Raw genomic sequence first — 22,153 nt, 5'->3', positions numbered from 1 at the left:
GCCAAGGAGCTCGAACCAATGGCGCTCCCGGTGCCCGCGGACTTGCAGTGCTTTGCCTTTTGTTGGGCCCCCGTAGCCGGAGCGCCCTCAATGGTCTTAGAAGACTGCTCGGACTTCTTCTTCTCACCTGCTGCTGGGCTCTTCCCCTCCAGCGAGTTGGTGAGCCGAATCCGACGGTCCTTCATTGTCCGGCCGGACATGTTCTTACAGAATGCAGAGTCCTCCTCCACATGCGACTTGTCGGCGTGAAGGCAGTAGAGGCACCAGGAGTCCTCATCTTCCTTGAAGACATTCTGTAGTCCACATCCTGGGCAGTTCCTGAAGAGTTCGGATCCAGTAGGTGTCGAATCTCCTTTGTCCTAGGCCATGTCTGTACGGGGTAGGCCTCAAAGGTCTTCCGGAATCCTCCAAGAAGTGTAATTCGACGAAAATCCGCCCTTGAGGGGCGTAGAAAAATTCCGAAACGGGTCCCCGTTGATCGGAAGAAGAATCAGTGGAGCTTGAGGCACGAATAGACCGAAAAATAAGAGTAAACTCTTTGAAAAAACGCAATACGCAGTAAAAGCTTGAGAGCTACAGCACCAAGACTCCCAACACTTGAACGTGCGGTAAACATCTGAAGATGGCTGCCAGAGGAGGGGCTTAGGTAGAGGGCAGTCATTGGCTGAGGGCAGTATGGCCCAGAGATCAGTGATTGGTTATTAGTAGAAAGACAGTTCAGAAACGAAACTGAAACTGATTTTTCTTTACCAAGGATTCCCAGCCTGACGACGGGGAATATTCATGAGCATGTGAATCCATGCAGAGTGGAGAATACAAAGATAATCTAGTAATACATGCGATCGTTACTTTTATGTTATAATGCATGATTTAAATTATCATTTTTTTCATGAAATGGTCATCTCTGAAAATAACCACAATTATCGTTTTTGAAGCATAATGCGTTTTATGTTTCACAATTGATTGGTTACAAAGCAATACAGAGCAACCTCGTAAAATGCTCACTTACAATATGCAATCCTCAACCAACCACTATTCATAACCCTAGGATGATCACGTTTTAAAATTATGCTAATCATCTCAAAAAGAGTACCTTTCAGGAAATATTCTCAACCCCACTAAAGAGTGTGAACCCCTGAAGTGGAGGGAGAGGGGAAGAAACAAAATGACAGTCCTCACAATTCATTCAAATAACTGTTAATGACAACCCACTACACAGAGTTCTAAAAAAACGCCTCTGCCCCATCCCACTATGTCAAAAGAGGAAGACGCTATTAAACAAAAGAACATCTCCGGGATCCGAACCAATCCAAACCTCCAAATGGATGCGCTTCAAGATGTTAAGACCACGTCCAGAAACATCAAGGCCAATGTGACTGCTCTGGAATCCATGTAGGCAGTGATTGGGCCACCACCATGGCAGAGCTTTGTGGGCTCAGCACTGAACCTGCTTGACAGTGCTGGTCCATCCTCAGTGTCTGCATTGATTCCCGGCCACCTGCCAGCATTGTATTGCATCTCAAAAATGGATTCAGCACCTAGTTATGATGTGTCACAGCGGGCTACACTTCCACCATTTTGGTTCAACTTAAGTCATATCGGGAAGTTGCAGACCGCCATTCATAAATGTCAATGATGCGAGCCCCAATATCAACAGTAGAGGCCAAAAATGAAACGCCATGACCTCTGAGACAAAATATTTCACACAATGCACTGAACCTCATGAACAGTGCTGGGAATCAATCCCCGGGAAGGGAGAACACTTAGGACACCAAGAGAAAGTGCCCTCTTTTGAGCCCAAATGGCTCCACCTCCCACCCCACATTTTTATTCGGAAGATTGAATACTGGAGGAGGACAAGTGGATTGTGCCCAACCTGTGCGTTGGTGACAGAAACTAAATGGCTCTTGAGTTACTCTGTCAGAGCATATTTTAATCTTAACTACGTTTTTCTTCCGATGTCATAGCAGAAACAGACAAGGAGGGCAACCAGTGATACAAATTCAGGGACTCAAACGTGCAGTTAGGAAGGTCAGATTGTGGAAACTCAAAGTGCTATAGCTTGAATCAGCGCGCATCTGTGGAACCTCCATAACTCACACCGGACACTCCTTTCCTTCCCCGGTCTCTATTCACTGCCTCGTTTACTCTTTATCCCCTCTCTCAAAATGCTTCTTACCGTACACCCTTACTATTCAATCCTTCAGATTGTATGCATATCATTTTATCCAATTCGCTCTGGAACAGCACCCTGTTACTTCCCATCTGGATCTGCACTATATAAAACCCATGGCATGACTGTGCTACTTGTCTCATTGTGAGGTTGAAAAGGGATGGAAACCACCAAATGTGTTATAATTTCTGTACAGAGTGCATAGGTTTAAATACCTACCACCACCTTACACCTCACTGAGCTTTCTGAATGTGCCGTTTTACTCCTCGAGGTCGCCCGCTCAACTAATGTCTTATCACGTTCAAAGTAGCTCCTTCATTTTCACCGTGGCTCATAGTTTATTTCCACCTTTTAAAGTTTGCTTGTTTCTAACTTCATTTCTAATCTCCGAAGCTGGCAGGTGATCAGAAGCAGCTTATGAGGCTAGCATTGTGTTTCTTTCAAGATTCAAGTGGCCCAAACTGAGCTGTCTTAAAGTGTGAGCAAATGGACCACTTGCCTCGGGCCACCAAACTGGTAAGGGTCCCCACTTGCAAAATAAGTCAGGGGACATGTCATGACATTGTGTGGTAATGTGCTGCCGCTGCTGAGGATCTGGGCCTGATGCCTGGCTACTGTTGCTGAGTTATTTCCAAACTGATGAAGTAATCATTTAACGTGTTCTGTATTGTAGCTCAATTTATAGAGCCTTTTCATCAGGGAACATTTTGATCACTTACTTTAACCGAAGCTGAAATTCACATGGCTATGTTTGAGTGCCGCGGTAGTTAAAAATGTAGCTAGTTGTGTTATGTATTGTTGCACAGGTGTATATGCGCTTGTCAGATCACAGTACCGAATCCTGGCAGGACCAGCTCAGCCTTTCTTCGCTCAGCGGTTGATAGACTTGAGTATATAACCTTTGGTATAATTAACACCCAGTGTGCTACAAAACTACATAAATGCTGCAGAAAGCAACAGGTACTAAAATTAACATGGCATCAGTGTGGTGCAGGTCTAGAGCTCGGTCCTTGCAAACCAGGGCTGTAAAAACTAGACAGCAAGTTCCAGCAAGTCAATGAAGACCATAACGCATTAGTCGAGAGGGGTATTTGGGTATCCAAAGTGGCTGCAGTGGAACCAAATTATGAAGGCTTATATCCCCCAGTTCCATTAGGTGATACTGGGATCCTGGACAGAAAATCCTATCCCACTAAATAGTACTGTATTGTCAGTGACATGTTTTTCCTTTTCAAATTATAGTGCCTAGCTCTAGCCAATTGCCTGCCCTTTGCTTTCATGTAGAGTGGAAAGACCCCAGACGAGCGAACCAAATGATACATGCCTATGCCACACTTATGCTTAGGTCTGCTTATTTGACACAAAAGAAAATGTGATTTTTTTCTAGAATTGCAAATTGTCTTCTTGACATCACGAATAACAATCTGCAAGTCCGTGCCAAACAACAACTGTAAGCAGGTAACCATGTCACACATTTTGTTTGGTTGGTTTACATACCTTTGTAAAATACAGTAGTAAAACCTACATACGATTTCTTAATCTAACATCAATTCAGATTCTGGTGTTTGTAGATTTTCTTTTCTTTTAAGATGCAACAAAAAAAAAACAGCAGTCATGTTTCTAGAAGAATTTTAAAACAAATATTGTAATGTTGGTGTATCGTATCCTCTGTGTACTTTCTAAGTCAGGTCTACAAAACAGTATGATTTATGTTCTTGAAAGTCAAACATTCATAGGTAAAAGAACCAATGTGGTCAAGTTTTGAAGTTGAAGACCTGTGTCAAATCTCTGGTTCGCCACCTAATTAAAGTGTGTCACCATGGGCAGATCAACTTTCCAGTCCATAAATATTTAAAAATTGTCCGTCACCAAGAGTGATTTCGCTTTCCAAGAGCCTCACTCATGGCTTCACTGGCCAAACTGTTGTTTCATGTTTAATATTAGAGACCATGTATACATTGCACACGGTTCTATGTGATTTTGCCGAAAAGATTGTATCTAATTTGTTATTTTTTTTACTGGTTGTTTTTGCCACAAATATGCAGGGGGAGACCCCAATAGCCTCCCTTAACACTCCCTACATTAATGATTACCCTAAACCCACTCCCCACATATATTTAGGGCAAAATCTGATGAAAAGAATTTTATTAATTCTACTTCGATGGAATCTGCTGCGGCCAGACGTCCCGTTACCATTGCACACCACAAAGTAATCTGTTTCTCGGATCGCACATTGCAACTTCGCTTGAAACTGGGGCCTTCGTCTAAACTCAGTCTATATTCCCATGTGTGCACCTTCCTAGTGACTTTTAATCTTTTAATCTGTATTCTCTGTCTATGACATGGGTGTGCGTACCTTCCTTACTGCTTCTACTTGTTCTTCTGCAGATATGATTGAGCTCCTGCACATTTTGAGACACTGCAATTGTGTCCTGCATCTCTGGTGGGTTTTTGTGTACTCTACTAGTAGCATCTAATCCCAGTAATGTATTTGTACTGGAGCATTTACGCCAGACTCCTGGCTCCCAATGTGTTTCCTGCATCCACACCAGGGGACATGTACCTTTCTCATGGCTTTGAAACTTAAAAGTCATGCTCTAGTATATGTACCTTCATCGCAATGTTTAAGTTCTGCCCAGTGGTCGAAGTGGGCGGGAGTGGTCAGGATCGATGCTCCTCTACTTCTTTAAATTAAGTTTTACTGTTCCTATACTTTTATCTTAAAAAGAAACTGTTCCGGAACCGTTTCGTTTTAAAATAAAAGTGTAGGAAGAGGTTGGAACTTGCACATTCAGTGCACTGCATAGGACGTTTCCTTAAAGAGCAGGCACATGTGTTTTGGGGATTTTATTTTGCGTGGGAGGGGGCACGGCGATGGGGTCTTTGGGGGGCGGTGCAGACCTGTAGGGAACATAGTTCCACTACTTCTTTTCGTACACTTCGACCACTGATACTAATATCTGTCCCTGCATCTATACAACAGACTGTATCAATTCCTTGTGCCTTCTGTCATTGAAACCGGTTCTGCACCTATGCTAGAACACAAGAATCCCCATGGAGGACTGCTATGGTCACACTTGAAATGCTGCGTGCTTATGTTCCTGATTCTAGCTCTGTTGGGGGTGGTGAAGGAACTTCAAGGGAGTTGCCCTCTTAGTTTGATTGCTCTCAGTGCAGCATTTCAAGCTAGCAGTTACTATTGGGATGGGGAGTGGAGCATCGCTCCTTGAAACACTTGTGTATAGGCGCGTTATAAATACCATATCATATCATATCATATCAGAGCGGGGGGGGGGGGACAAATAGAGATTCTTGGATCCCTTACTTTCTATAAATCGGGGGAGGGGAACATGTGTCTGTCGTCCAGGCCACCAAACCTCTTAAAATGGCGCTGGCCCCTACTGATCTCTGGAAAAAATGTCGAGAGGGGGATGCAACATTTTTATCAGCAGGGTTGTGGTTAGGAGCAGGAGTACCATCAAACAGCCCCTCGTCGCTAGAGCTCAGAGAAGCGGTGGATAAAGGCTAGGATCAGGAAATCACATATGCACATTTACTCCTGTCGGTGACCAAAGAAAGAAACTGTGTGTGAAGTACACGCACAATGTTGATCTATTCAAGGGGTGGGTCTGGATACTGAGGACCACTTCTGGAAGAATTAGGTTCCGTGGATGGCGGAAAAGACGTCTGCACGCGCATGTACAGAAAAATGTATCCGAGCCCACAGGGAAGATCGTGGAGACCCAGGGGTCACGCTGCTTCTGAGTTGTATCATAAACTGGTGGGTGTTTGTTTGTGGGAAAATGTGATCTGCGCATGTCCAAATAGGCATTGAAAGTGTTGGGAGCATGGGAAAAACTGTACATAATTTGATGCTGCAAATGCCCCGGGCACAGCCAGTGTGGGCGACACATTTCCTGTGGTAAGCTTATGTGAAGATTTTCACTTCACTGGCCTATTGCATTCCAATACATACACGTTGTTCCCCGGGCTGCCATTCATTCTTGGAAAAAGATTGCTGGGGTTCTTCTTGCGGTGATTGATCGATGGTTGCTAATTTGCTCGATTTTTTGAGTACTTTCTGTGTCTCTTTAAAACCCCATAAGTGCCAAGGACTAGTATGCTCGTACTTTTTGCATAGACTTGCATAATAGCCTGGCACTTATGTAAACTTGATAGATAGAGGCAACACCAAAGCAGCGGTGTCCGTTGGCTGAAAGCCATTTTGGTGCTTTTGTACAGCTCTGCATAAGCAGCACAAGTTCAAGGGGCAAACTTAAAACGTTACAGTTACTGTGTCATCCCTTTGTCTTTGTGTAGCCATAGCAACTCAGGGCGCACGGTCCATGTAATAGAAATGGGCCGCCATACCAATCCGTGGCCCTTCAGGACCATGTGCCCCCAGGTGCCGTTTCCACAGGGGCTGCACTATGGATAAACACATCCAGCGATAAGTGCAGGGTGACAGATGCCCTGCTTCACAATCCTCTCCTCCACATTTTTGGATAGCACCAGGTACACCTTCATAAACACATATTCGCAATTAAGAGTAACATGTCTGCAACATGTAGTTTCTCATGAACAAACGGCTAAATCGATAAAAAAATATGTTTGCATATAAAAACCATGCTTGAAAAAAAGAGACTGTGAACCGTTAGCCCCGCCCTACGAGGATGACGTCTCCTGAATAAACTGATGACTCAAAACCGGGCTCCCAACCTAGACCATCATTGTGCGAGCCTGGGCAAAACACCTTAATCCCCTCATCTAATCAAAATGGGAATCATTTGGAAAATGATGTATAGTGTTCAGCACTGTATACACTATAAATGAGAGCCTGGCGCTGAGCCCAGGCAGCAGCAATCCATGTCTTTGCACTCGTCCTCTTTCGCTAATTCACTCCTAGAGTCCCTTAAATTGCAAGTGGAACCTGGGGTCAGGGAGTACCTGGTGAACGGCCCAAGCACCAGTGCATTCTATAGCAAGATCATACATGGGAAACATCACACCTATTTCACATCACGCACACGAGAAAGTTGCTTTTTCCTCTCACTGTCCACAACTTTCCCCACATATTCTAGGAATAGAGTTTATTTAATTGTATAATTCCTGGAAAATGTAGAAACCAAGTATACAATGAACGAATTATGCAGAACAATGTCTTGTCAAGCGAATAATAAGGGGATGTAAATGCAGAAGACACAATGGGCGTGATTAGCATTCAAGTGGTGGGCAATAAGTGTCTGGGCTCAATAGTAACGACATGTCTTCTTGTTAATTCTCTGACATCATAGGGCACGCGACGCCCGCCGCCGCGCCCATCACGGTGATACACATATCGTGAGATTTCATAGCAGGTGCCCAGAGCCTTACCTCTGCCATTGACGCCATCCGCCTGCCCACCCTGGCCGAGTGAAGGGACCGGGTCCTTGGCACCTTGCAGCTGAGCCCCCTCCTCTTGGTTTGGCAGCACGGCCGAGCACAGGTCGGACTCCAGGCTCTGCAGCTTCAGGAAGGAGTTCTGTAAACAGAAGCAGAACATCGAGCCTAAGAGAGAGAACAGCAAACGCGTGCACGTGCGGCAAGAATGGGGCTCGCGCTGCCTCTGCCCTACGCCTCGCCGCGCCTACGTCACGTGCGACCGTCCGCGTGGGCGCGGGAGGCCGCAGTTATGAAAGTCCCCGCTAGGCTGGGTTATTCAATGCACGTTACTGGGGATTCCGTCAGCAGCGCCCCTTGCTCGTCTCTTGCTGACCAATCAATCAGAGAGAGGAGGCGGGCACAGAGGGAGGGGAGATGGGGACGCTGTGGGGTGATGCTGATATCCAGTAGCCAATGCTTTAAGTGGGCCGGGGCCTAACGGGGCCGGGCCCCGGCAGTCTCCAAAAAGTGGGGCTGAGCCGGGGCCCTGCCGGGGCCCCGTCCCACCGCCCGCAACATTGGCAGGATGCATTATCCCGTCGCGGCCGCAGCCGCGACGGGATAATGCATGCGCCTGCCATGAAGTCAGGCGATCTGACAGAAGTGGCAGCCAGCCACAGCGATGCTGTGACTGGCTGCCACTTCTGACAGTCATAGTAACTGCATCTGGTGACCCCTCGCGCGAGAGGTCACCAGAGGCAGTTACTGTTCCTTTGTTTCCCCAGGTCGCCGAGGCGTCTTTAACCCTCGGCGAACCTGGGGATTCCTCGACATATTTCGAGGTTTATAAAAGATGGCTTTGAAAGTACACATTTCAAGCCATCTTTTATAAAGCTTTGCGGACGGACAATTTTGTCCGTAGTCAAAGCTTTATAAAAGATAGCTTGAATTGTGTACTTGCAAAGCCATCTTTTATAAACCCGAAAACATGGCCTGAAAACTAGGCAAACCGTAAGGTACGCACACAAATATATATACATGTTATATATCTGTGTGCGTACCTTACTATGGTTTGTGTACTTTGCAGGCCATCTTTTCTAAACATAGCAATATGTAACATATTTCTATGTTTAGAAAAGATGGCCTGCAAAGTACACAAACCATAGTAAGGTACGCACACAGATATATAACATGTATATATATTTGTGTGCAGACCTTATGATTTGCGTGCTTTTTAGGCCACGCCCCTCCCAGAAGCCACGCCCCCACATGAGGGCCCCCTCTCGATTTCTTACCCCACTTAAAGCCCTGCCAGTAGCCGTGCATTTCATTCACTACACACACACACGCTCACCGGGAACCAGAGGTAGCACAACGCCCCTCCCCATCTACCATTCATTAAAAAAAAAATCTCGTTACAACACATTATGCAGCATTCTGCAGAGAACAAAGAAGACCACGACACCTCGCTGCGTTAAGCATCTTTGTCGCCGGTGGTTTTAATCTCGTACTCGTGTGTGCTGTGCTGTCTACTCCTGCGCAGCATGGTGCCACGTTAATTGTCTGACACGTGTAACATCCTCATCTCCAAGTTACTGCAGACACACTCGAAACACATAAAGCTGGACGCGCCGCCCCCCTCCCACCCCCCCCCCCCCCGCCCCATTGTTTCGCTCGTGTTCTCCCTGCCGCATGCAATATTCATTCGAGGAGTCTGTCTGGCAGGCAGGAGCATCTTTCTAAAATGCGAATGCGGTGAAAGCCCTAACGCCGCGCGCGAGACTCGGATGAGTCATGCCGCCTCCGTGCGTGCGCAGTAAATTACTCGGCCCTCAGGGGGAGGGCGAGTGCCCTGGAAGACGCAGGCCTGCCGCTCGCAGAGCTGAGATACCCCATCACGACGGCAACAAACAGACCCAGCGATGCACCCTAGTGTATCCCTGCTGATACCTGAACGCATACGCAGAGTATTTAAAGGACGCCTATCCCCAGATGCTATGGCCCTAATTTCGAACGCATTTCTCAATATGAAAAGTCAATTGGAAAATGCTTTGTAAATTCGGGGCACGGAGCATCTCTATGGTATACTGGTAAAGCGTAAACTATATTACCAATGCGAATGATTTGCCCTCGTGAAAAGTAGAGGGTTCAATGAAAAAAAACAGGTTTGATAACAAATCAATACCCCTACAGACGTCGTTGGTAGCTTTGCTCCGTTACATATAACTGTAAAAATCTTCGTACGTATGATATATTGCCACTTCTATGCAAAAGAATAGTTCTAGGATGCGATGCCTACGCTAAAAAATAATAATACAAAAAATGCTCACTGCACAGGCCCCACTCCCTGCCGACCCACCAGATTTTGTTTAACTGATTGTGGCGTGGCGTCCTTAAAAAGATGTTCTTCAGCCAATTCATCCATCTTCCTCAGCCGCACTATTCCATCCCTCTGTCCATTCACCTATTCCTTCCATCTCTCTCAGCCGCACTACCTATTCCATCCCTCTGTCAATTCACCTATTTCTTCCATCTCCCTCTGCCGCATTACCTATTCCATCCCTCTGTCCATTCTCCTATTTCAGCCGCACTACCTATTCCATCCCTCTGTCCATTCACCTATTTCTTCCATCTCTCTCAGCCGCACTACCTATTCCATCCCTCTGCCCATTCACCTATTTCTTCCATCTCCCTCAGCTGCACTACCTATTCCATCCCTCTGTCCATTCACCTATTTCTTCCATCTCCCTCTGCCGCACTACCTATTCCATCCCTCTGTCCATTCTCCTATTTCAGCCGCACTACCTATTCCATCCCTCTGTCCATTCACCTATTTCTTCCATCTCCATCAGCCGCACTACCTATTCCATCCCACCTTCCATTCTCCTATTTCAGCCGCACTACATATTCCATCCCTCTGTCCATTCACCTATTAGTTCCATCTCCCTGAGCCGCACTGCCTATTCCATCCCTTTGTCGATTCACCTGTTTTTTCCATCTCCCTCAGCCACACTACCCATTTCATCCCTCTGTCCATTCACCTATTTCTTCCATCTCCCTCAGCCACACTACCCATTCCATCCCTCTGTCCATTCACCTATTTCTTCCATCTCTCTCGGCCGCACTACCTATTCCATCCCTCTGTCCATTCACCTATTTCATCCATCTCCTCAGCCACACTACCTATTCCATCCCTCTGTCCATTCACCTATTTCTTCCATCCCCTCAGCCACACTACCTATTCCATCCCTCTGTCCATTCACCTATTTCTTCCATCTCCCTCAGCCGTACTACCTATTCCATCCCTCTGTCCATTCACCTATTTCTTCCATCTCTCTCGGCCGCACTACCTATTCCATCCCTCTGTCCATTCACCTATTTCATCCATCCCCTCAGCCACACTACCTATTCCATCCCTCTGTCCATTCACCTATTTCTTCCATCTCCCTCAGCCGTACTACCTATTCCATCCCTCTGTCCATTCACCTATTTCTTCCATCTCTCTCGGCCGCACTACCTATTCCATCCCTCTGTCCATTCACCTATTTCATCCATCTCCTCAGCCACACTACCTATTCCATCCCTCTATCCATTCACCTATTTCTTCCATCCCCTCAGCCACACTACCTATTCCATCCCTCTGTCCATTCACCTATTTCATCCATCCCCTCAGCCGCACTACCTATTCCATCCCTCTGTCCATTCACCTATTTCTTCCATCTCTCTCTGCCGCACTACCTATTCCATCCCTCTGTCCATTCTCCTATTTCAGCCGCACTACCCATTCCATCCCTCTGTCCATTCACCTATTTCTTCCATCTCCATCAGCTGCACTACCAATTCCATCCCTCTGTCCATTCTCCTTTTTCAGCCACACTACCTATTCCATCCCTCTGTCGATTAACCTGTTTCTTCCATCTCCCTCAGCCACACTACCCATTCCATCCCTCTATCCATTCACCTATTTCTTCCATCTCCCCCAGCTGCACTACCTATTCCAACCCTCTGTCGATTCACCTGTTTCTTCCATCTCTCTCAGCTGCACTACCTATTCCATCCTTCTGTCCATTCTCCTATTTTTTCCATCTCCCTGAGCCGCACTACCTATTCCATCCCTCGGTCCATTCACCTATTTCTTCCATCTCTCTCAGCCGTCACTACCTATTCCATCCCTGTCCATTCACCAATTTCTTCCTTCTTCCTCAGCCGCACAACCTATTCCATCCGTCTATCTATTCACTTCTTTCTTCCATCTCCCTCAGCTGCACTGCCTATTCCACCTCTCCGTCCATTCACCTGTTTCTTCCATCTCTCTCAGCCGTACTACCTATTCCATCCCTCTGTCCAGTCACCTATTTCTTCCATCTCTCTCAGCCGCACTACCTATTCCATCCCTCTGTCCATTCACCTATTTCTTCCATCTCCCTCAGCTGCACTACCTATTCCATCCCTCTGTCCATTCACCTATTTCATCCATCTCCTCAGCCACACTACCTGTTCCATCCCTCTGTCCATTCACCTATTTCTTCCATCTTCCTCAGCCGCACTACCTATTCCATCCCTCTGCCGACTCACCTATTTCTTCCATCTCCCTCTGCCGCACTACCTATCCATCCCTCTGTCCATTCTCCTATTTCTTCCATCTCCCTCAGCCACACTACCTATTCCATCCCTCTGTCCATTCACCTATTCCTTCCATCTCTCTCAGCCGCACTACCTATTCCATCCCTCTGTCCATTCACCTATTTCTTCCATCTCCCTCTGCCGCATTACCTATTCCATCCCTCTGTCCATTCTCCTATTTCAGCCGCACTACCTATTCCATCCCTCTGTCCATTCACCTATTTCTTCCATCTCCATCAGCCGCACTACCCATTCTATCCCTCTGTCCATTCTCCTATTTCAGCCGCACTACTTATTTCATCCCTCTGTCCATTCACCTATTTCTTCCATCTCCCTGAGCCACACTGCCTATTCCAACCCTCTGTCGATTCACCTGTTTCTTCCATCTCTCTCAGCTGCACTACCTATTTCATCCCTCTGTCCATTCACCTATTTTTTCCATCTCCCTCAGCCGCACTACCTATTCCATCCCTCGGTCCATTCACCTATTTCTTCCATCTCTCTCAGCCGTCACTACCTATTCCATCCCTGTCCATTCACCAATTTCTTCCTTCTTCCTCAGCCGCACAACCTATTCCATCCCTCTATCCATTCACCAATTTATTCCATCTTCCTCAGCTGCACTGCCTATTCCATCCCTCCGTCCATTCACCTGTTTCTTCCATCTCTCTCAGCCACACTACCCATTCCATCCCTCTGTCCATTCATCTATTTCTTCCATCTCCCTCAGCTGCACTATCTATTCCAACCCTCTGTCGATTCACCTGTTTCTTCCATCTCTCTCAGCTGCACTACCTATTCCATCCCTCTGTCCATTCACCTATTTTTTCCATCTCCCTCAGCTGCACTACCTATTCCATCTCTCGGTCCATTCACCTATTTCTTCCATCTCTCTCAGCCGTCACTCCCTATTCCATCCCTGTCCATTCACCAATTTCTTCCTTCTTCCTCAGCCGCACAACCTATTCCATCCCTTTATCCATTCACTTCTTTCTTCCATCTCCCTCAGCTGCACTGCCTATTCCACCCCTCCGTCCATTCACCTGTTTCTTCCATCTCTCAGCCGTACTACCTATTCCATCCCTCTGTCCATTCACCTATTTCTTCCATCTCTCTCAGCCATACTACCTATTCCATCCCTCTGTCCATTCACCTATTTCTTCCATCTCTCTCAGCCGCACTACCTATTCCATCCCTCTGTGCATTCACCTATGTTTTCCATCTCCCTCAGCCGCACTATCTATTCCATCCCTCGGACCATTCACCTATTTCTTCCATCTCTCTCAGCCGTCACTACCTATTCCATCCCTGTCCATTCACCAATTTCTTCCTTCTTCCTCAGCCGCACAACATATTCCATCCCTCTATCCATTCACCTATTTCTTCCATCTTCCTCAGCTGCACTGCCTATTCCATCCCTCCGTCCATTCACCTGTTTCTTCCATCTCTCTCAGCCATACTACCTATTTCATCCCTCTGTCCATTCACCTATTTCTTCCATCTCTCTCAGCCACACTACCTATTCCATCCCGATGTCCATTCACCTATTTCTTCCATCTCCCTCAGCTGCACTACCTATTCCATCCCTCTGTCCATTCACCTATTTCATCCATCTCCTCAGACACATTACCTATTCCATCCCTCTGTCCATTCACCTATTTCTTCCATCTCCCTCAGCCGCAATGCCTATTGCAATCCTATGTCAATTCACCTGTTTCTTCCATCTCCCTCAGCCACACTACCTATTCCATCCCTCTGTTCTTTCACTATTTCTTCCATCTCCTCCTGCAGCACTACCTATTCCATTCCTCTGTCCAGTCTCCTATTTCAGCTGCACTGCCTATTCCATCCCTCCGTCCATTCACCTGTTTCTTCCATCTCTCTCAGCCGTACTACCTATTCCATCGCTCTGTCCATTCACCTATTTCTTCCATCTCTCTCAGCCGCACTACCTATTCCATCACTCTGTCCATTCACCTATTTCTTCCATCTCCCTCTGCCGCACTACCTATCCATCCCTCTGTCCATTCTCCTACTTCAGCCGCACTACCTATTCCATCCCTCTGTCCATTCACCTATTTCTTCCATCTCCATCAGCCACACTACCGATTGCATCCCTCTGTCCATTCTCCTATTTCAGCCGCACTACCTATTCCATCCCTCTGCCCATTCACCTATTTCTTCCATCTCCCTGAGTCACACTGCCTATTCCATCCCTCTGTCCATTCACCTATTTCTTCCATCTCCCTCAGCTGCACTACCTATTCCATCCCTCTGTCCATTCACCTATTTCTTCCATCTCCATCAGCCACACTACCAATTGCATCCCTCTGTCCATTCTCCTATTTCAGCCGCACTACCTATTCCATCCCTCTGCCCATTCACCTGTTTCTTCCATCTCCCTCAGCCACACGACCCATTCCATCCCTCTGTCCATTCACCTATTTCTTCCATCTCCCTCAGCTGCACTACCTATTCCAACCCTCTGTCGATTCACCATTTTCTTCCATCTCTCTCAGCTGCACTACCTATTCCATCCCTCTGTCCATTCACCTATTTTTTCCATCTCCCTCAGCCGCACTACCTATTCCATCCCTCGGTCCATTCACCTATTTCTTCCATCTCTCTCAGCCGTCACTACCTATTCCATCCATCTGGCCATTCACCAATTTCTTCCATCTTCCTCAGCCGCACAACCTATTCCATCCCTCTATCCATTCAGTTCTTTCTTCCATCTCCCTCAGCTGCACTGCCTATTCCATCCCTCCGTCCATTCACCTGTTTCTTCCATCTCTCTCAGCCGTACTACCTATTCCATCCCTCTGTCCATTCACCTATTTCTTCCATCTCTCTCAGCCGCACTACCTATTCCATCCCTCTGTCCATTCACCTATTTCTTCCATCTCCCTCAGCAGCACTGCCTATTGCAATCCTATGTCGATTCACCTGTTTCTTCCATCTCCCTCAGCCACACTACCTATCCATCCCTCTGTTCTTTCACTATTTCTTCCATCTCCTCCTGCAGCACTACCTATTCCATACCTCTGTCCAGTCTCCTATTTCAGCCGCACTACCTATTCCATCCCTCTGTGCATTCACCTATTTCTTCCATCTTCCTCAGCTGCACTGCCTATTCCATCCCTCCGTCCATTCACCTGTTTCTTCCATCTCTCTCAGCCGTACTACCTATTCCATCCCTCTGTCCATTCACCTATTTCTTCCATCTCTCTCAGCCGCACTACCTATTCCATCACTCTGTCCATTCACCTATTTCTTCCATCTCCCTCTGCCGCAGTACCTATCCATCCCTCTGTCCATTCTCCTATTTCAGCCGCACTACCTATTCCATCCCTCTGTCCATTCACCTATTTCTTCCATCTCCCTGAGTCACACTGCCTATTCCATCCCTCTGTCGATTCACCTGTTTCTTCCATCTCCCTCAGCCACACTACCCATTCCATCCCTCTGTCCATTCACCTATTTCTTCCATCTCCCTCAGCTGCACTACCTATTCCAACCCTCTGTCGATTCACCATTTTCTTCCATCTCTCTCAGCTGCACTACCTATTCCATCCCTCTGTCCATTCACCTATTTCTTCCATCTCCCTCTGCTGCAGTACCTATCCATCCCTCTGTCCATTCTCCTATTTCAGCCGCACTACCTATTCCATCCCTCTGTCCATTCACCTATTTCTTCCATCTCCCTGAGTCACACTGCCTATTCCATCCCTCTGTCGATTCACCTGTTTCTTCCATCTCCCTCAGCCACACTACCCATTCCATCCCTCTGTCCATTCACCTATTTCTTCCATCTCCCTCAGCTGCACTACCTATTCCAACCCTCTGTCGATTCACCATTTTCTTCCATCTCCCTCAGCCGCATTACCTATTCCATCCCTCGGTCCATTCACCTATTTCTTCCATCTCTCTCAGCCGTCACTACCTATTCCATCCCTCTGTCCATTCACCAATTTCTTCCTTCTTCCTCAGCCGCACAACCTATTCCATCCCTCTATCCATTCACTTCTTTCTTCCATCTCCCTCAGCTGCACTGCCTATTCCATCCCTCCGTCCATTCACCTGTTTCTTCCATCTCTCTCAGCTGTACTACCTATTCCATCCCTCTGTCCATTCACCTATTTCTTCCATCTCTCTTAGCCGCACTACCTATTCCATCCCCCTGTCCATTCACCTATTTCTTCCATCTCCCTCAGCTGCACTACCTATTCCATCCCTCTGTCCATTCACCTATCTCATCCATCTCCTCAGCCACACTAGCTATTCCATCCCTCTGTCCATTCACCTATTTCTTCCATCTCCCTCAGCCGCACTCCCTATTCCAATCCTCTGTCGATTCACCTGTTTCTTCCATCTCCCTCAGCCACACTACCTATTCCATCCTTCTGTTCGTTCACCTATTTCTTCCATCTCCCCCTGCAGCACTACCTATTCCATACCTCTGTCCAGTCTCCTATTTCAGCCGCACTACCTATTCCATCCCTCTGTCCATTCACCTATTTCTTCCATCTCCATCAGCTACACTACCTATCCATTCTCCTATTTCAGCCGCACTACCTATTCCATCCCTCTGTCCATTCACCTATTTCTTCCATCTCCTTGAGTCACAATGCCTATTCCATCCCTCTGTCGATTCACCTGTTTCTTCCATCTCCCTCAGCCACACTACCCATTCCATCCCTCTGTCCATTCACCTATTTCTTCCATCTCCCTCAGCTGCACTACCTATTCCAACCCTCTGTCGATTCACCATTTTCTTCCATCTCTCTCAGCTGCACTACCTATTCCATCCCTCTGTCCATTCACCTATTTCTTCCATCTCTCTCAGCCGTCACTACCTATTCCATCCCTCTGTCCATTCACCAATTTCTTCCATCTTCCTCAGCCGCACAACCTATTCCATCCCTCTATCCATTCACTTCTTTCTTCCATCTCCCTCAGCTGCACTGCCTATTCCATCCCTCCGTCCATTCACCTGTTTCTTCCATCTCTCTCAGCCGTACTACCTATTCCATCCCTCTGTCCATTCACCTATTTCTTCCATCTCTCTTAGCCGCACTACCTATTCCATCCCCCTGTCCATTCACCTATTTCTTCCATCTCCCTCAGCTGCACTACCTATTCCATCCCTCTGTCCATTCACCTATCTCATCCATCTCCTCAGCCACACTAGCTATTCCATCCCTCTGTCCATTCACCTATTTCTTCCATCTCCCTCAGCCGCACTGCCTATTCCAATCCTCTGTCGATTCACCTGTTTCTTCCATCTCCCTCAGCCACACTACCTATTCCATCCTTCTGTTCGTTCACCTATTTCTTCCATCCCCCCCTGCAGCACTACCTATTCCATACCTCTGTCCAGTCTCCTATTTCAGCCGCACTACCTATTCCATCCCTCTGTCCATTCACCTATTTCTTCCATCTCCATCAGCTACACTACCTATCCATTCTCCTATTTCAGCCGCACTACCTATTCCATCCCTCTGTCCATTCACCTATTTCTTCCATCTCCCTGAGTCACACTGCCTATTCCATCCCTCTGTCGATTCACCTGTTTCTTCCATCTCCCTCAGCCACACTACCCATTCCATCCCTCTGTCCATTCACCTGTTTCTTCCATCTCCCTCAGCCACACTACCCATTCCATCCCTCTGTCCATTCACCTATTTCTTCCATCTCCCTCAGCTGCACTACCTATTCCAACCCTCTGTCGATTCACCATTTTCTTCCATCTCTCTCAGCTGCACTACCTATTCCATCCCTCTGTCCATTCACCTATTTCTTCCATCTCTCTCAGCCGTCACTACCTATTCCATCCCTCTGTCCATTCACCAATTTCTTCCATCTTCCTCAGCCGCACAACCTATTCCATCCCTCTATCCATTCACTTCTTTCTTCCATCTCCCTCAGCTGCACTGCCTATTCCATCCCTCCGTCCATTCACCTGTTTCTTCCATCTCTCTCAGCCGTACTACCTATTCCATCCCTCTGTCCATTCACCTATTTCTTCCATCTCCCTCAGCTGCACTACCTATTCCATCCCTCTGTCCATTCACCTATCTCATCCATCTCCTCAGCCACACTAGCTATTCCATCCCTCTGTCCATTCACCTATTTCTTCCATCTCCCTCAGCCGCACTGCCTATTCCAATCCTCTGTCGATTCACCTGTTTCTTCCATCTCCCTCAGCCACACTACCTATTCCATCCTTCTGTTCGTTCACCTATTTCTTCCATCCCCCCTGCAGCACTACCTATTCCATACCTCTGTCCAGTCTCCTATTTCAGCCGCACTACCTATTCCATCCCTCTGTCCATTCACCTATTTCTTCCATCTCCATCAGCTACACTACCTATCCATTCTCCTATTTCAGCCGCACTACCTATTCCATCCCTCTGTCCATTCACCTATTTCTTCCATCTCCCTGAGTCACACTGCCTATTCCATCCCTCTGTCGATTCACCTGTTTCTTCCATCTCCCTCAGCCACACTACCCATTCCATCCCTCTGTCCATTCACCTATTTCTTCCATCTCCCTCAGCTGCACTACCTATTCCAAACCTCTGTCGATTCACCATTTTCTTCCATCTCTCTCAGCTGCACTACCTATTCCATCCCTCTGTCCATTCACCTATTTCTTCCATCTCTCTCAGCCGTCACTACCTATTCCATCCATCTGTCCATTCACCAATTTCTTCCATCTTCCTCAGCCGCACAACGTATTCCATCCCTCTATCCATTCACTTCTTCTTCCATCTCCCTCAGCTGCACTGCCTATTCCATCCCTCCGTCCATTCACCTGTTTCTTCCATCTCTCTCACCCGTACTACCTATTCCATCCCTCTGTCCATTCACCTATTTCTTCCATCTCTCTTAGCCGCACTACCTATTCCATCCCCCTGTCCATTCACCTATTTCTTCCATCTCCCTCAGCTGCACTACCTATTCCATCCCTCTGTCCATTCACCTATCTCATCCATCTCCTCAGCCACACTAGCTATTCCATCCCTCTGTCCATTCACCTATTTCTTCCATCTCCCTCAGCCGCACTGCCTATTCCAATCCTCTGTCGATTCACCTGTTTCTTCCATCTCCCTCAGCCACACTACCTATTCCATCCTTCTGTTCGTTCACCTATTTCTTCCATCTCCCCCTGCAGCACTACCTATTCCATACCTCTGTCCATTCTCCTATTTCAGCCGCACTACCTATTCCATCCCTCTGTCCATTCACCTATTTCTTCCATCTCCCTGAGCCACACTGCCTATTCCATCCCTCTGCCGATTCACCTGTTTCTTCCATCTCCCTCAGCCACACTACCTATTCCATCCCTCTGTCCATTCACCTATTTCTTCCATCTCCCTCAGCTGCACTACCTATTCCAACCCTCTGTCGATTCACCATTTTCTTCCATCTCTCTCAGCTGCACTACCTATTCCATCACTCTGTCCATTCACCTATTTTTTCCATCTCCCTCAGCCGCACTACCTATTCCATCCCTCGGTCCATTCACCTATTTCTCCCATCTCTCTCAGCCGTCACTACCTATTCCATCCCTCTGTCCATTCACCAATTTCTTCCATCTTCCTCAGCCGCACAACCTATTCCATCCCTCTATCCATTCACTTCTTTCTTCCATCTCCCTCAGCTGCACTGCCTATTCCATCCCTCCGTCCATTCACCTGTTTCTTCCATCTCTCTCAGCTGTACTACCTATTCCATCCCTCTGTCCATTCACCTATTTCTTCCATCTCTCTTAGCCGCACTACCTATTCCATCCCCCTGTCCATTCACCTATTTCTTCCATCTCCCTCAGCTGCACTACCTATTCCATCCCTCTGTCCATTCACCTATCTCATCCATCTCCTCAGCCACACTAGCTATTCCATCCCTCTGTCCATTCACCTATTTCTTCCATCTCCCTCAGCCGCACTGCCTATTCCAATCCTCTGTCGATTCACCTGTTTCTTCCATCTCCCTCAGCCACACTACCTATTCCATCCTTCTGTTCGTTCACCTATTTCTTCCATCTCCCCCTGCAGCACTACCTATTCCATACCTCTGTCCAGTCTCCTATTTCAGCCGCACTACCTATTCCATCCCTCTGTCCATTCACCTATTTCTTCCATCTCCATCAGCTACACTACCTATCCATTCTCCTATTTCAGCCGCACTACCTATTCCATCCCTCTGTCCATTCACCTATTTCTTCCATCTCCTTGAGTCACACTGCCTATTCCATCCCTCTGTCGATTCACCTGTTTCTTCCATCTCCCTCAGCCACACTACCCATTCCATCCCTCTGTCCATTCACCTATTTCTTCCATCTCCCTCAGCTGCACTACCTATTCCAACCCTCTGTCGATTCACCATTTTCTTCCATCTCTCTCAGCTGCACTACCTATTCCATCCCTCTGTCCATTCACCTATTTCTTCCATCTCTCTCAGCCGTCACTACCTATTCCATCCCTCTGTCCATTCACCAATTTCTTCCATCTTCCTCAGCCGCACAACCTATTCCATCCCTCTATCCATTCACTTCTTTCTTCCATCTCCCTCAGCTGCACTGCCTATTCCATCCCTCCGTCCATTCACCTGTTTCTTCCATCCCTCTCAGCCGTACTACCTATTCCATCCCTCTGTCCATTCACCTATTTCTTCCATCTCTCTTAGCCGCACTACCTATTCCATCCCCCTGTCCATTCACCTATTTCTTCCATCTCCCTCAGCTGCACTACCTATTCCATCCCTCTGTCCATTCACCTATCTCATCCATCTCCTCAGCCACACTAGCTATTCCATCCCTCTGTCCATTCACCTATTTCTTCCATCTCCCTCAGCCGCACTGCCTATTCCAATCCTCTGTCGATTCACCTGTTTCTTCCATCTCCCTCAGCCACACTACCTATTCCATCCTTCTGTTCGTTCACCTATTTCTTCCATCCCCCCCTGCAGCACTACCTATTCCATACCTCTGTCCAGTCTCCTATTTCAGCCGCACTACCTATTCCATCCCTCTGTCCATTCACCTATTTCTTCCATCTCCATCAGCTACACTACCTATCCATTCTCCTATTTCAGCCGCACTACCTATTCCATCCCTCTGTCCATTCACCTATTTCTTCCATCTCCCTGAGTCACACTGCCTATTCCATCCCTCTGTCGATTCACCTGTTTCTTCCATCTCCCTCAGCCACACTACCCATTCCATCCCTCTGTCCATTCACCTATTTCTTCCATCTCCCTCAGCTGCACTACCTATTCCAAACCTCTGTCGATTCACCATTTTCTTCCATCTCTCTCAGCTGCACTACCTATTCCATCCCTCTGTCCATTCACCTATTTCTTCCATCTCTCTCAGCCGTCACTACCTATTCCATCCCTCTGTCCATTCACCAATTTCTTCCATCTTCCTCAGCCGCACAACGTATTCCATCCCTCTATCCATTCACTTCTTTCTTCCATCTCCCTCAGCTGCACTGCCTATTCCATCCCTCCGTCCATTCACCTGTTTCTTCCATCTCTCTCAGCCGTACTACCTATTCCATCCCTCTGTCCATTCACCTATCTCATCCATCTCCTCAGCCACACTAGCTATTCCATCCCTCTGTCCATTCACCTATTTCTTCCATCTCCCTCAGCCGCACTGCCTATTCCAATCCTCTGTCGATTCACCTGTTTCTTCCATCTCCCTCAGCCACACTACCTATTCCATCCTTCTGTTCGTTCACCTATTTCTTCCATCTCCCCCTGCAGCACTACCTATTCCATACCTCTGTCCATTCTCCTATTTCAGCCGCACTACCTATTCCATCCCTCCGTCCATTCACCTATTTCTTCCATCTCCCTGAGCCACACTGCCTATTCCATCCCTCTGCCGATTCACCTGTTTTTTCCATCTCCCTCAGCCACACTACCCATTCCATCCCTCTGTCCATTCACCTATTTCTTCCATCTCCCTCAGCTGCACTACCTATT

General features: G+C 47.4%; 1 protein-coding gene across 1 annotated transcript in view; it reads right to left on the bottom strand.

Moving 5' to 3' along the window:
* Positions 1-22,153, bottom strand: part of FAM13C (family with sequence similarity 13 member C) — an 835,708-nt gene that overhangs the window by 259,600 nt on the left and 553,955 nt on the right. The window contains exon 6 of the mRNA XM_069611221.1: positions 7,547-7,694. Coding sequence (XP_069467322.1) covers positions 7,547-7,694 — 148 coding nt within the window. The remainder of the gene's footprint in view (positions 1-7,546; positions 7,695-22,153) is intronic.

The sequence above is a fragment of the Ambystoma mexicanum genome, chromosome 8, assembly GCF_040938575.1.
Source record: "Ambystoma mexicanum isolate Mex_15411 chromosome 8, UKY_AmexF1_1, whole genome shotgun sequence".
NCBI lineage: Eukaryota > Metazoa > Chordata > Amphibia > Caudata > Ambystomatidae > Ambystoma > Ambystoma mexicanum.
The sequence above is the reverse complement of the archived record's forward strand: the minus strand, read 5'-3'. Positions and strand labels throughout refer to the sequence as shown.